A 16,893-nucleotide genomic window follows, 5' to 3' on the forward strand; every position below is an offset into this window, starting at 1 on the left:
ATGAATAAGATTTTTTTCTATAAGTTCCCTAACAAGCACAGGCCCAGCCATTAATTGTCATGGAGTTCTTTCCTATAGTAAATCTATGGTGAACTGGTTTTCAGTCTGTGCTCTAGAGCTCAAGGAGAATAATAATCCTTCTTGAAGGGCATAAGAGAGTCTTCTTATATTTGAATACAACTGTTATGTCAATTCAACCAATAGGTTTTCAGCATTCAAATTATTATGTCATCAACATCCAACAATATAATGAACAAAAGCAATCACCCTTCTCTACCAATGCATGACCTCTGAGTCAATGAGAACAGAGTATGTAGATTTCTTCCCTTGCCATCTCCCTTGCATCTTCTCATGGTCTGTGCACTGACCAATGCTGGTTGCTGTCTTCTCTGATCCATCACACCAACATCTGACTACATCCTTATTTCACCCTCTTCCCTAGACCTGCTGCTTCTTTCTGACCACAGTGTTCTTAAAACTGAAGAACTCAAGGAAGAATACTACTATCTGTTAAATTTCTTTCATTTTTCAAAGTGTAAATGTTGTGTATGCATACATGAGAGAGAGAGAGAGAAAGGGAGAGACAGGCTGACAGATCAACAGAGATAGAATGAGAATGAGCATGTGTGTACATGTGGATAGATGTAGATCTGTGTGTATGAAAAGTCTTGAAAGAGAAAGGCTGAGATGATATAGTAATTCTAGTCCATAATCTCACGAAGGGAATAGGGAAGGAAAATACAGTCTTGTTTCCCAAGCCACAGAGCCCAGAACAAAGAGGAAAGCTTTTATAATTGAAGAATGACATTTTGGGACAAATCAGAAACCTCTTCAGAAAGGACTTGGTCAAATCCATCATGAATTCTTAGAGAGGAGTTGGGAGTCCTTTGGGGGAATGCAGCAAATATCCCCACCTGTGGCTGGAGGTGGGTGTGGCTGTGGAGCAGTGATGGGACGGCGAACAGGAGTGGCTCCCAGAGAATGTGGTCTCAGTTTCCCTCCGGATGACGTGGTCAGTGGCAGGGACATTTTTGGAGATGTACTGGAACAGAGAAAAAAGGCAGATGGGTGACACATGAACTGAGTAACATGAGAATTGAGGAAATCAGGGATAAAACAACCCTGATTTGGCTGCTCTGAACCTATCTTGACCTGGTAGTGAAGAGTGTAAGTGGGACTATTCTGACTCATTAAACTCAATAAGCATTTTATAAGTGCCTACTATGTGCCAGAGTGTGTGAGTGGGTATGTTGTGCTTTTGCAGGGCAGGAGGAATTTAATTTAAATAATAATGTAATAAATACCTTTAATTAAAAATATTAAATAATAATTTAAATTAGAAAAACACTCCTGACTCAGCAGCTCTGCAAAGAGAATCAACTTTAAGTTAAGCCAACAAGGAACCCAGTCAATATATACTGTGAAGGGCTGAATAGCCACAAGATCACTACATCATTGACATCTCTCAGTCTCATTTCTTGCTCTGTGGGTACGGAGATGCCAATCCCACACAAGAATGCTAGTGAATGGTACCTTCTTGGACACAGAGAGGAGGAGTCCCACACGCCACTTACATCTGCCATCTGAATCTCCTCAGGATCTAGTCGGGGGTGGCTGGGTCCATTGGCCAAGCTCCGATTCTGATGGGCTGGACACATGTTCTGTCGAAGGTGATTGTGCATCTGTTTCCTCTGTTTTCTGTAAGGAGGAAGGATTTTTACATGTAACCCCGACATCTTCTTACCTTCCCTTTCCATGAAGTGTAGTGTAGTGGGAAAAGTACTGGCCTGAAAATCAGGAGGGCAACTCTAGTGCCAACTGCCACTACCTAGCTACATGTCCTTGAATAATAACTAGGTCTTAATTTCCTCACCTAGAAAATGAGGAGGGTAGACTAAATAATTTCCAAGATCTTTTCTAGCTTTAACAATCTAGTGTTACTTTTGCATGATTTATTTCTATGATCCTTCCCTTCCAGATGTCTTCTCCCACCTGACTCCTGCAGAAAGGTGAGGGAGCAACAGCTGGATTCAAGGTTCTTATAGCAATGTTCTCCTGCTCAGGGCAATAGGTTCCCAAAATGTCATTCCATGCACCACCAGGTCCTCCGTACCCCCATCAAAATGTAATATGATATGATGGACAAATCATTCTAAAACAGTACATTCTCCATGTTAGTCTTCTACTCAAAACATTCAGAGGACTTCCACTATAGAGTGTTTCCAACAACTGACATGTAAAACCCTGCATAATTTGGCTCTGTACCCCAAATTTGACTAAATTGACCTTTCCACTATTACTCAAACATGGTGAGTGTCTTCTCACCGCAAAACCTTTATTGGCATTGAACCATTTTCTTTTTAAATCTTATTATCCTTCAAGACCCATCTCAGTTCCAAACTCCTTTATGGATACTTCTTAGACCACTCTAGGATCCATGGTGATCTCTCTCTCTCTCCTTCTTTTCTGACTATTTATATTTTTATTATTTGTTAACTTTTTATGTGTTTTGAGTTTTGTTTCTCTAGGTACATTATGAGGTTCTTGAAGATAGTGATTATGTCTTAATCATTTTTCTCTTCCCTTGATATCATAATGCTTGGACTCTATGCTAACATTATACACCAGGGACCATCCAAACTCTAATCTCATCCTGGGCATCCCTCTCCTTCCTTGCCCTGTACCTTAAATACTAATTTCTTTTCTTTCAGGACAAAAGAAGCCTAGGAGACCCAAAGGGAAAGGAGGAAACCTTTCTCAGTGAAATAGAACTGTGGGCTGGACCAGCAGCACTATGTGGGAAGTCATGGTTTTAGATCTCTGAGCTCCATCCCTAGCTAGCAAGGCTGGATAACACAGAGCAGGGACTATCGGAGTGGATGATACAGAGAGAGTCTTCATATGGGCCCTTAAAGTAGTATTCTCTTGCCCGTGGGTATAGATTTTGGCACTGGGGGCTTGAAGCAGAGACCAAATAGGTATGTATGTGTGTCTTCAGTTTTCAGAGGACCATTTCCTTCTACTCAGCAGGTAACTCTGCTGGAAGGATCACCCCAAGGCTGTCAGTCCTCAGTCCTCCATCTGTCCGTCCGTCTGCTTGGTTCTCACTCACTTGGTTTTGCAATAGGCCACCACGCAGACGATTCCAACAACAAGTAGAGCCACGCAGATTCCTGTGATAGTTAGGACCCTCTTCTGATACAGCTCCTCAGCTTCTGCAAGGGGGGGTAGGAGGGAGGCCAATTACTAGGAGTGAGGGTTGGTATGGGGATGAGCAGAACAGGACCCTAGCTACTGACTTGTGGAGTCAAGGGGAAGCTGCCACAGTGAGCCCCTGGCCCAAGGGAGATGCCATAAAAACCTCCCAAACTCAGGGTTCTCTATCAAATTCTGCTCTTTCTTGGATCCCTTCTAGCTTTCTACAAATGCTATGCTCTTCTCTCTAGAGTATGCCCCAAGTATCTCATGTCCCCTCACACCACTACTCCTGTAGCCCACCCACCAGTCTGACACAGCCCCTCTCCCTCAACCTCAAGCTCAGCCATTCCGGCATCTCCTCTTTTGACCCCAGCACCCTGATTTATGAGGAGGGGAAAGGGGAAAAAGAACAGTCCAGAGTATAAAGCCAATGATGCAGCCAGGAAGCTGAGGAGGAGATGTAAGGGGGATGAAAGGAAAGAAGATGGATACAATGACCAGAGATGGACTCAGAAGCCATGGGCTAATCAGGATGCCTAAAGGAGTGATGCTTCCAAATCCACAACCTGCACCCCCATCACAGTTCATTTAGCAGCACAACATAGACCAACCAAAACCCTCTGGGTCCTTGACCTCTATTATCCTAGAAGGAGTTTGAGCAGGGCTCATGATGGTTCTGTTTTCCCTTTTTGATTATAGCTCTGAAGGAGAGGTTTGGTTCATTCCACTAGTCATCTCCTCCTCCCCCAAATAATAAACCACAACTGTTTAGTTCTGTTCACATGAAGGGGTAAAGTATGAGTAATGAGTGAAGAATCTCTAGGAAGTCAGGAAAGACTTAGAGGCTATGTCAGAAGTCACCAACTGCTAAAGGATAGCTGGATTGATTGAGTTCTGGCCTATAAGCCCATTAGTCCCAAGGACCTTGGAAGGACTCTGGATATATTGGCCCACCCTATCCTAGTCCATGGCAGTGGGAGCTAGAGCTTCCTCCATGCTCACATGGAGCCTGCCATCTGTCCCTGAGAACTGAGCTAGGACATGCCTAATGGACATCCAAACACCAAGCCTTCTCACCAAATTCAGGGTCCTAATGAGGTGGAGTTCCTAATAACTCCTACCCTGATAGATATCAAATGCTTCCTGGATTCTAAGCTCTACCACTGCTCAAACCTGAACACAAATCTGACTTTCCTACTATCTCTCACACAAGTATGTATACATTCTTAGATGGAAGAGAATTAAAAATTAGACACAGCTATTGGCTATATGGGGAAGATTCTGGTCCTAGAATTCTAGGATCAAATGTCCCATTTGGTCTCCCTGAAGGCTGAGGGAAAAGAAGGGAAAATTTGGTTCCTCTATGTTTCTCCACTAATTCTGGGAGAGATATAAATTTAAAAATACAGCAAAGTTCAGCCCTCAAACTCTCATGACATTCACAGGAGACCACGGAGTATACACGTGATATATATATGTACAGTAGTACACATATACATTTAAACCTTCATCTAGACATACAGATATGCTGAGATATTCCAACACACAGAGAAAGTCTGATGTACACAGATACATGTAAAAGCAAACCTATGATGACAGATCCTCACTAAAATGATCCTACACACAAGGTCATACATACATACATAAACATTTATACAACATATAAACACATGCAAAACTTAAGTCTATAGTGGAGATAGGGGTACACACAGTAACATGGACAGGAATGTATAAAAGTACATACATTTCCACACATGTGAGTGCCTGAGGATGGCAACAGGGGAATAACTATCTCCCTTGATCTGCTACCAAGAGATCCTTTTCATGCTCACAGATACGTTTTCTGCAACCAAAATGACTCCTTAGGATGAATCCATTTTAATAAAAAAAAAACTTCAACTACACAATTTTGTATCGTTTTCAATGGTTGTGGTATTGGATTCTTGGACACTTAGGGTAAAGTGAATCTTATACACAAAATTATCCTTAGGGAAAGGAAGCTTTTCAACCAGTTGAGATGACCTTCAAAAATCCTGTCCAACCAAAGGATTTATTTCCTCAGAGAACAGAAATTCAGGCCTAACCTCAGTAGGAAGGATAAGTGAATGGTGAAAAGGAGGTAGGTACTCAGCTGAGCCAGATTCTCTGGGATAATTGCTAAACAGTTGTTAGTCACCATCCCAAACTAAGGCCACATGGCTGCTAATCATTAGCACACAGGACACAATGGGCGAGATGAATCTTATAGAATCAGGGCAGAGGGAGGATGAAAGAGATAGAATGATTCAGCCATGACCTGACACAGGATGAGAAGCAATGGGAAAGTGAGAGGGAATAAAGTAAAGAGGGAGATTAAAGTCCATTTTAAGGGGATGTCCACCTTTTGTGGATTCCAAACACCACTCCCCAAAGTGTCTGTATTTGCACATCTTTCTCTGAACTATGAGACCAATCCTAGCTGCAGATAGCCATGCTAAGGCAAAAGTATGGGTGGAGAGTGGAGGGCAAGAGTGGCCCTCCTCTCAGGAATGGCCCAATGCATTGCCTCTCTCTCTTGTGTGCCTCTGTTGCTTCATACCTCAGGCACTGAGGTGGGGTGAATGCCCGATGCTTAGCAAGAGAAAGTACCTTTTTCTTTCTTGTCCTCACTATCTATAATGGCCTTAGGGATGCTAGGAAGAAAATGCCACAACAAGCATGTTTTCCCCCAGCATCCCAAAGGGAATTATAAATTGTTTGGGAGTGCATACGTGTATATACATACACACATACCTACACATGCATGCCCATACATGCTCTGGTGAGGACCTTTCTTTTCCATTAATTAATCAGGATGATAATGTTGGACTTCCTTTCCCTTCTAGTCTTCCCCCTCCCAAACCCACGATTAAGAGATAGGGTAACTGATTTTTGGAATCATCCCCCCTTTTTTTTTCTTTTGGAAAGAAAAAAAATCAATTCAGCACACACAATGTCAGGAACTGTGGGTAAGTGGGAATGGGATCTGAGCAATAATGGAGTTTTCGTACCCTTTAATTCAAATCCAAGGTGCTCTGACAGTTCAGAAGAGAGAAGGGCCAGGAAATGTGGGGGAAGGCAAAAGGTGGGGGAAAGAAAGAGAGAGAGAGAGGGAGAGAGAGAAAGAAAAGAGACAGACATTGGTCAGGGTTCTTCAGACATACTGGGCAGCCAGCCTGTGAGGTGGAAGCAAGTTAGTAGCATCCCCTCCCTGCTCCCTTAGCTCCCTCCCTTTGACCACCCCCTGCCCCCCAAAAGCCCCTGAGGGGGCTGGAGAGAGGAGAGGTTAGAGTCAGCAGGCAGGCCAGATTCTTTATAGATGAGCCATGTTGGTTAGTACCTGGTGGGGAGGCAGAGGAGGCAGAAAAGTCAGTTGGTGAATGTTGGGAGGGTGTTTCTTGGGGACAGAAAGGGACTCAGAGAGGATGCTTGCCTCAGGAAGGGAAATCAGGAGGCGAAGGGAATCATGCCTCAGCAGTAGCAGCCCTGGACATGGACAGGTGTGTGGAGTCAGCTTTTCTTCCTTTACCTTCTCCTTGAGGCTAGAACCCAAGCTCCCTTATCTTCAGAATTAAGCATGTAAAGAGCACTTAACACTTTTCCCTCTCCAACTCTCATGTGTACTTCCTCACACTTATGTGTATGCAAGGAATGTCCTTCTCTCCTTCATATCCCCCTGCCCTCCAATTAATGGGCAAATGAGACTCATCTTCAAAAGGATGAATCCAATTTTTTTTTTTAACCAGGAAAGGCATTTTTTACATTTGTCAAAATATACCTTTTGAATAAAGAAACTGGGATAAAGAAATATTTTGAATGTATCACCAGTGGTAAAGTTTGATAATCTTCCTGACCACCACTAGTCTGTCCATTATAATCATTTTTAAGTTAAGAAAAGCACCTTCCTCACATCAACCCAATGAAGTAAACAAGGCAATATTATTATCCCCATCTTTAAAAATGAGGACCAAGCTAAATCAGAGCCATAAGAGAATTTAAAAAAAGAAAAAAAAAAGAAAAGCAAACTACACTGTAAAGAATTTCCTTAAGGGGTCTGAAATTCTCTACCTAGCTGTCTTGCTCTTCCCACATCCAGAATCAGTGGGTGGCAAGAAAGGTACCTCATTCTCCAGTTAGAGGGATAAGGATTGCCTCTATGACTTCATTGATATAGATAACTCCCCAATGAGGAAACTCCCTTTACCAATGCAAGTTCTAGGTTACCTAGAACACTAAAAGGTTAAAGAGGTCCCACAGCCAGGTCTTCTGGACTCTGAAACCAGTTCTTTCATTCACAGCACCATCCTGCCTCTCTTTAATCATGTTCAGGCTTACTGGGGGCATCCTGTTCTTTACAAGCCCTAAGAACTTTGCCAACTTGATGTGGCAGTGAATCAGTAGCAGTAGTTGGATTTCTGACAGACATTTCCTAATCACTTAGGTTTATAGTAAAGATCCAAGGCTGCAGAAGTACACTGTTAGGTAGATTACAGAGGAGATTCCTTCATGGGCAAAGTGGGGGGAGGGGAGAACCTAGACCACCTAGCTCTACCTGAGTCTGGATAGGAATCCCCTTTTATAATTTATGTAACAAAGTGCTAATCCAGCTATTGCTTGGAGACCTCCCATGACAAGGCTCCTGTTACACCTCTCTAGGCAATCCATTCCTCTTTTGGATTATTGCAATTATTAGTTTTTCTTTACATTAACTTAAGTTTAACTTTGAAGCTTAGGCCCACCATTCCTGCTTCTTTATTCCTTTTGCGGCAAAGCAGAAGTCATCTATTCTTTTTTCCCCATGAAGACCCTTCAGATATTTGGAGGGAGCTGTCACACTCACCTGCCATCTTTTATTTTCCAGACTAAACATATCCAACTTTTTCAATAAATATTCTGGTAGAAAAAAAATTTGGGGCCCTTTACCATATTGTTTGCCTTTCTCTGTTTATTAATGTGCTTCTTAAAATATGATGTTAAAAAGTGAACATAGCATTATCTATAGTCTGCTTCTTAAATTGTGGTTTATGGCCTCATATGGGGTCTCGTAACTGGATGAGGGGGTCATGAAATGATTTATTATAAGTAAATATTGGATTTGCATGCCTACTTTATATATCCATATAATTATATATCTGGAATGATATAAAAATTTCTATGGTGAAAAGGGGTCACAAATGAAAAAATTGAAGAAGCCTTGATCTACAGGATGTAGTCTTATCAGGGGAAAATACTTTCTGTTGCTTTCAGTGTAATCTAAGACTTCTTCAGGGTAGGTACAATGGAAAGGGATGAGAGAGATTTCACATCCTCTTTTCTCCAGATTAAATTCTGGGTGTCCCAGAGAAGGGTCAATCTGCTATTCTTTAATCTAGACATCTAAAAGGATCCTGGTCTATATGTCCACCAAGAAATTAAGACTTAGGGGAATCGGAGTTATTCTGGACCTTCCTATTTCTCCCATGATGTTTTGAATCTAGATTTTAGATTGCAAGTAAGGGAGACTTTAAGTGTTTTTGTGATAGATGAGGGGACTGGCAATAAAGAATATAACTATTAAAAAAAAAAAGGTTCTGAGGTGAATTTGGAGGGGGGCATAGTCTGGATTGATCAAGAAGAATTTCTGTCACTGAGAAAATGCTTAACAATATAAATGACAGGACTGGGCTATCTTCAGAACACTGAAGTTCTAGTGGGAGTGAGGCAGGGGGTTAATACCATTGTCCCATTTGAAGATTGGATTAAACTTCTAACCCTAAATCTAGCTCCTTAACCTTTTTTGGTCTTCCTGCTTTCCCTAGCTCTTCTGCTCAAGAACCAGACATGAAGTCACAAGGAACACTGCCTGGTTGGAATCGGGTTCCAACTCGGATCAATCAAGAATCACCCCTGAAGCATCATCTACCTCAGGGAGCGGCCTCATAAAATCCTATGGGCTCACAATCTGACCAAAGATGGATAGCAGGAGAATTAGCTATTCTAAGAATCCTTATAGGAATCTGGGCAAGGATCTGCTCTACATGAAGTGAGAAGATTGGGTTTGGTTTTTGTTTTTGTTTTTTTAGTACATGGTTCTTTGGAATTTAGAACATTTCTTCTTTTGCCAGCACTGGCTTCCTATGTCCAACAGCTTCCTTATCTCTCTCCTTCCCCTGCCCTAAACTCCATTATCTTGTGCTTTATATTGCTAAGCACAAGCAAGAAATCCAGCAACCCTCATGATTTTGGTTGCCCAGATGATTGCTTCTACAGTTGGATGGGAATGGGATGGGAAGGACTCTCATGCCCCTGAAGAATCCAGTCTAGGACACTGAAAATTCCTTGCTGCTCCATTTTAGAGCATTATTTAATGGGAAATGAAGTGTTCAAGTATCCTCAGAGCTCCCATTCTCTTTGAACATTGAAAGGAATGGGGGGTTCACTTCAGAGGAAATAAGGAACTCTGAAACATTGGTAGACAATGCACAAGACAGGGGATACATAAACTCATGGGATTTTAGAGCATCTTAAGAACTTCTCTGGTACAAATTCCTTGCTTTCAAATAGTTATTGAATTATCAATCTTCATTTTACAAATGGAAGTAAGTGAGACATAGAAAAGCTTCTTAGTCAAGATCAAGTACAAAGAGGAGCAAACAGAGTTTAGGTCTCCTGCCTCTTTAGCTAGATCTTTCCCCATTATAACAGGTGACCCCCTTGAGAAAGCAACTAGAACATGAGCTGAGAGGGGAAGAAGTCTTAATACTCAATACTGAGAACATGCAGAGACCCAGTAGTCTCTTGTATGGGAACAAGGATTGAGGAAGACTTATAACTCAAGGCTGGGCTATCCCTTACACTACAATATACCCAGATATGCCTTTTAAGATCTGCAAGGGCTATGTTGGAGATCCAAGTCTCCTAAGTCTCTTCCAGGATAGAGTGGCAGTCTAAGGCAGAAGTCTGCAAGTAAAAGTATAATGTCACAGTGGACTTAGCCAACTGTCACACAGGTGACATCACTTCACAAACTCAGAACAAGCTGATTTTTACAGGGTAGTCATGTTTGCCATTCTGGTAAAAAAAAAAAAATTAAAAAAATAACAAATTAAAAAAAATAACAAAAAACCCCAAAATCCAAAAAAGCCTCCAAACCTTAAATCACACACTGCATTTTAAATACGGCCCTGGATTCACTGCTTGGCCTTCCCTGGCTAGTATCTACCATATAGGACCATGGCATGCAAGTGGCACGAAAACTATTTTGAGCAGTGAATTTTCATATTGACCAGAGCAACTCAGAATACAGGGGCACACACACCAGGTAACATGCAAATGAACCATTTTATTCATATCCTTAGGGACAAAAACATGAGAACCAGGAAGCTGAGAGAGAATTGTATGATGAACACTGCCTGGATGGGAATGGTTCCTGTTTATTCCTCTGGAGTGGAAAAAGGATTTGAGGAGTGAGGTGATCACTACACCTAAGAGGTTTAGCAGCATCAGCTCCCTTTTTTTTTTTTTTTTTTTAACCTTTAGATCTGGATAAACTTTTAAGAAGCAAAGCCAATCAAAGGAGATAACTTTTCTCTAAGAACAAATTGGGCATCACATTTCACTCTAGCCTTCCAGAATCATAGGTTCTCAGATTAAGAGCTGGCAGGGATTTGGGGGGTATAGGAACAAAACTATCTGGTCCAACCCCCTCCATTTTTCACATGAGAAATGAAGGCTTAGAAAAATCTTAAGAGCATAAATCATAGATTTTAGAGCTGGTAGGGGCCTTATAAATCAATAATTCAATCCCTTAATTTATAGATGAGGAAAATGAAACTTAGGTCAGGTGACTTGCCCAGGATCATATAGTTAGTATCTGCCAGAATTTAAACTCGGGTTTTCCTGTGCATTCTACTATGTTATTAAAAGAAAGGTAAGGATATTGGGTATCTTAATTAACTGCTTACCTAAAGGTAACATGCCAACGTACAATTTGCAATTATGCTATTTGCATAATTCAAAAATGTAATTGACAATTAACTGAGTTAGTGACAACATTTTGAAAAGTTGTAAGTCAAAGGATCAAACAGAACAGAATTATCTATTATTAATTAACCCTTTACTTCCTATAAGCAACATAGATGATAAGCTTCAGTTCCTAATGCTCTTGTTTCTATTCTGGAAGTGAGCATTTATCGAAGGAAGGATGAATAAATGGGGCAATGGTGAAGAATGTCCCAATGTTTTGTTGTTGTTGTTCTGTTTTAATTGGAACTGAGATTTAGAGGGGGAAAAAAATAAGAAGCTCGGGATTTTGCTGAAGGACCTCACCCAGCTTCAGGTGACACTAGCTCCCTAAAAAAATGCTCTCTAGCGATGAACACTGTTCATCAGGCAACATACAATTGAGCTCAGTTGGCTCAGCTAAGCAGCCCAGTTCTGACAGAGAATCTCTTCATAGATATCTCCCTGAGTGATCACTCGATCTTTACTTAAAGAGTATTAGGGAAGAATTCATAATCCAACCCACTTTTGGACAGCTCTAATCACCGGGAAGATTTCCCCAACATCAAACCCAATTTTCTTTTTTTTCCCCCTATCCACTCCCTAGTGATTTCTAGTTTTGCTCTTGACATCTAATCCATGTCAATCAAATCCCCTCTGAGTCATTTCTAGGTTAAACATTCATCTCTTAAATAGCTTCAAATAGCATCATCTTGAAGACCTTTATCATCCTGACTGCTCTCCTCTGAATGCCCCAACTTGTCCATGTACTTCCCAAACTGTGCAACCCAGAACTGAACAAATGATCCTACACATGATCAGATCAGGACAAATATCTAAGCTTTATATATAGCCCAGAGTTCTGGATTTGACGCCTCTCAAAGGGCAGCCAAATATTGCATTATCTTTTTTTTTTCTGCCATGTTCTATTATAGACTCGTACTGAATTGTCAGTCCCCCCAAACTCTAAGACCATTTTCATATAGCATGACCAGTCTACCTTTGTCCTTCCTGTTTTGTACTTGGATTAAAAAAAAAATCAGCTTTCAAGTGGAAAACCTTATCTCTATGAAATTAAATTATTTGTTCCTATTAGTATTACAAATATAAGTAAGATGTAATAAACAATATATGACATTGAATCATTAATTAATTAAATTAAATTAAATTAATGAATTAAATTAATTCATTAAATTTCATTATTATTAGAGTTGCCCCATCATTAAGCCTACTGAGATATTTTTGGATCCTGATTGCCCTTCATCCCTGTCAGACTGAAAACATCTGCAAATATAATAAGTCATTTTGGGCTTTATTCAGCTCATTGATAAAAATGTTAAATAACACTGAACTAAGGACAAATCCCTAAGGTATTACACTGGAGACCTCCCTCCAAGATCTATTTCCATCATTAATTTTTTGGGTCAATCCACAGAGTTGTTCTATAATAGAGAGGCCTTGACTTCTATGCCTTTACCCTGACCCTAAGAACTCTGTTTACTGACTTGGTCTAAGAGATGTTGTTATAAAAAGTTCCCAAGCTAGAGAGACTCTAGATTCCAAGGAATAAAAAACAAGTATGACTTCCTTTTCCTTGTCTCATGGTCAGGGGAGAGTATTTTCCCCAACCCTCCTTCTCTAATTTCCTTAATATTCTTGTCATTCTATCCTGAGGGATTCTAGGATATTTTTTCCCACCAGATAGTCCTGCCTAGTTGCTGCTAGGATCTTCCTCTGAACCAAGGTAGGCTCTTCAGAGAGAGGCTCATCACTTCATCAATTCTATTTCCTGCCTTCAGCCCTACTCTTATGCCAAGGTGCCAAGGACACCTGGTACCTCAGTCTCTCCCACAGTGCCTTACAGTGTCTGAAATCCCATCAATATCCTTTCGGGACTGATTCCTTTCTTAAAATACACAGTCCTTGGAGAAGTAACATTAAGTTCACTTATCCCTTTCGATAAATGAATTCACTAACAATTTTCCATCTATGATTGGAGAGACCAAAGCAAACTGGGTCTGGGGTTTGGGATAGAGGATAAAGATAAGAAAGTGTTTGGTAAGGGGCACTAAGAGAAGAGAGGGCACTACTGATTTTGCAAGAAGGCAAGTCTCCTCCTCTCTTCATTTCAAGCAAATTGTTTTTCTGCTTTTAGTCCATCTCCATCTGGTGGTAAAAAACAGAATTGACACACAGTGCCAAATAAATTCTCTTAAGCACTGTTGGTCTTTGGGTTCAAGTTTTCTGCAAACTATGGAAAGAATAAAATTTTCTTCATTTGAAAGAAAGGAAACAGAAGAGAATCCTGATGGGGTTTCTCTCCAGAGACACTGTTAGAGATTTGTTATCTAGCTAAGGGATTCTCAACCTTTTTTTTTTTTTTAACCGTATTATCTTTTTTAACTTCTGATAATCTGGGCAAGACTCTGGACCCCTTCTCAAAGTAATATTTTTAAACAATTGAACAAAATGCTAAATTTCAGTTGGAGGTAAGTGAAAATAAATTGTTGCTTTTCCCCCATTCAAGTTCAAAGTTCCCAGAAAACAATTTCCCAAGTTCAGAACTCCTGATCTAACCCATAAAATGTACCTCCCTCAACTTCCAGTTCTATTCCTTCCCCTGCATCCCCACCAAGGTAACTTCTGTGAAAAGTTTGTGAATTATATGAAAAACTCTGCTCTAGTTCCTGGTCCCATTCCCCAGGCCTTGTTTTTTCATAAATTATCTCCAGGCTAGTGGAGTGGAGGCTTTCAAATAGCCCTTACACACTCAGCCCTACCTGCCCACCAGCTTCATAGCCTCTGAGCTGCTCCTCCCTAGGATCTGGAGAAAGTTTTGTCTTTTTCTTATCTAGGCAGAACCACTAATTTCAGTGAAGTGTTGGGGTCACAAGTGGGTGAGTGAGGTTGATCTCTGTGGGTACCATGAAGAGAATGATGTTATCCCCCAATCTGAGACAGGAAGTACCATTAGGAGGAGGGAACAGTACCATTAGGAGGAAGGAGTGAGAGTGATGGTAAGAGGCATGTTTTGGTCTCTTCTTAAAAGAATTCCTATTGGTTCTGAGCATTTACAGGAGCCCAAGATACTTGCCTGCTCCCTCCCCTCTCCCCATAAAAGTATGCCTCTGACTTCCTAAATAAGGTCCCCTTCCCTCCCACAAGGGCGACAGTCACCAGGGAAGAAAAGAAATAGAAGAAAGAGACATACTGGAGAAGTTGACCATTGCGAACTGCTGACACCTGTCCCCGGTGTATCCCACAGGACACCTAACAAAAGAAAGAAAACCAGAAAGAGAGAACCAGGATAGCAAGACATGGGCATCTCAGCAGCCCTGCAACGGCTCCTGCCCATGCCAGCTCCAATCCTTGCCAACGTTACCACTTGTCCTGGCCTCGACACTCTATCCCCTTACCTGCAACCCTGAACTTGCAACCCGAGAATTAGGCCAAAAATGAAAAACAAAACAAAAAAAAAAAACAAAACAAAACAAACAAAAAATCAAAAACAAGGCAAAAACAGAAACAGAAACAAACAAAAAAAAATCAACAACAAAAACAGCCAAAGATCATAACAACCAACACCCCTGGTCCTAGAACCCTATTTGGGAGTGGAGGAGGGGTGGAGCTGCACCCGGGAACTTTCTAAGGGAGGAGGGACTTTTGTTTGTGTCTTCAAACATACTTTGCTTAGGATCTGGCATGTACAATCGCAAAGGCAGTTTCTCCAAACATCTCTGTCCGAAGAATCCATTTGGACATCTGGAGAAGGAAAAGGGGACAAATCACAGAACAAACCGGAATCATCCACGAGGCTAAGGTTAGAAATCAAAGTGCATAGTGATGAATGAGAAAAATCAAGTTAGGCACTCGGTGTCACACCTGCAGCAAAGGGGGTAGGGAGGAGGGGAGGGGGCAGGAAGGGTGTTGGGGAGGGGGGGGGGATCTGGTGGGTGTTTGAAATTTCATTTTCCATCCTGCTAAGAGAGGCCTCTGTGTTGTCCTAGGAAGATAACTGAAGAGATTGATGCTCTGGGATTTCCTGAAATTTTCCTGGGGAAAAACCTCAGATTGGAGTTGAGGATGGGTAGGAAGACTGGCTTGTGAACTGGTAGGTATATCAGGGGCAGGAGTCTCAGGAAATGCCAGTAATGTGGAGGCAGCACCACTTTTGCCTCCTGTTTTGTCACCCTCCTTATAAAACTGCTGAGATTAGGGGTCTCTTTATTCAGAATGGTTTTTAGAAGAAATTTCCAGAGCCAGTGGCTATAGGAAAAGTTGAGTATGGGAGAAAAGAAGTAGAAGAACTGATGGAAAACTCCCTCAGTTGGTCAGCCCAAATACAGTCACTTTGTACTTCCTTGGAGTGTTCACTTAGTGATCTGTAACTGTTTGGAGAGCTGGCTGGCCAATGGGGAATGGGAATAGGCTTGTCCTAGGCTTGTAATGATAGAGGGTCACTGGAAGGACTGGGCAAGTCCCTGACCTACTGACCTCCTTGGAAACCCTGCCTTTCCTTTCCTCACTTACCTATATCCTTGCCTGTTTTTCTGTTCTCTGCCTGCTGCTTCCTATCCCTCTGGCAAGAGATTCCATCCTTGCAGGTTTTAAAGGAATGGTCACATTCCTCTGATTCCTATTCCTTGACTCTCAGAAAGTCTGGGAGTATTCTGGGAGTCTTAGTACTTCCCCCCTGACTAAGTTGGTTGTATATCCTTTCATCTTGGATCAGCCACCCAACTTTGCTCTGGAACCTGAGCCCCATAGGATTACAGTCTTCATGTTTTAGTTCATGTTTATGTTAATAGTAACAGGCTATTAGTCCAACATTAGCCAGAGGGCCTGGAAAATGTCTAGTTTCAAACAAGAAAGCCTTAAAGGGGTGAGTATACCTTTGATTTTGTGGCAGACAGGGTAAGATACACTAAGGATATTCTAGCGTTTTGGTTTATCAAACCATTATCCAATTATCTAGCCCTTTAGACTATGACATAGATCCAATAGGCGGCCTTCAATCCAGCCCAGCTAAAAAGATGAGGCTCCTCTGCACAATAAAAAGGAGTCAGTGGAAGTAATAAGGCTGGAGAAGAAACTTATTGAGTACCTTCAGGATGCCAATACAGGGATTCAATCATTTGCTGTTAGCCCTAGCCTTATGGACAGGGAAACAGAGGAGTGAGTAGAAAGAGTCAGAATATGTGGGGTCAATTATGATTCTTTGTATTTGAATCTTCAATCCTACTAAACCTGAGGCCTCAAAACACTTTATTTTTGTGGCCCCAATTCCACAATCCTCTCCTTTGCCTCAGGAATTGACTGGGGAGCTATTCAGTGATGAGGATATCCCCCTTACCACCTAAGATAATCAAGGATTTCTCATGGTCATGGGAATGGATCAGAAATTTTGAGGAAGGAAGATCTGGTCTGGTATCTACAGTTGTATCACAGAACATGAGAGCTGCAAAGAGGTTTGGAGGGCTTTCTTGCACAACTTCTACCTGAAACATGACTCCTTCTGACATAATTAAAGCGTGATCATTAATCAAGCCTCTGCTTGAACCCCTCACAAGGTTGTCTTAGCATTCCACATATTGAACCCAAATCTGCCTTTTTATAAGGAAATTTTGCCAATTGATTTTACTTAGTTCTGCCCTCTGGAGTCAAATAGCATCCCTCTTCTACATAATACCCTTCTAC

The 16,893-nt window shown here is 41.5% G+C and overlaps 1 protein-coding gene across 1 annotated transcript in view; it reads right to left on the reverse strand.

Annotated features, from left to right (window-relative positions):
* The window catches only part of NRG2 (neuregulin 2), a 243,993-nt gene that overhangs the window by 5,998 nt on the left and 221,102 nt on the right, over positions 1-16,893 (reverse strand). The window contains 5 exon segments of the mRNA XM_051978533.1: positions 915-1,042; positions 1,575-1,698; positions 3,113-3,215; positions 6,228-6,251; positions 14,408-14,466. Coding sequence (XP_051834493.1) covers positions 915-1,042; positions 1,575-1,698; positions 3,113-3,215; positions 6,228-6,251; positions 14,408-14,466 — 438 coding nt within the window.

This window comes from Antechinus flavipes, chromosome 2 (assembly GCF_016432865.1).
Source record: "Antechinus flavipes isolate AdamAnt ecotype Samford, QLD, Australia chromosome 2, AdamAnt_v2, whole genome shotgun sequence".
Lineage (NCBI taxonomy): Eukaryota > Metazoa > Chordata > Mammalia > Dasyuromorphia > Dasyuridae > Antechinus > Antechinus flavipes.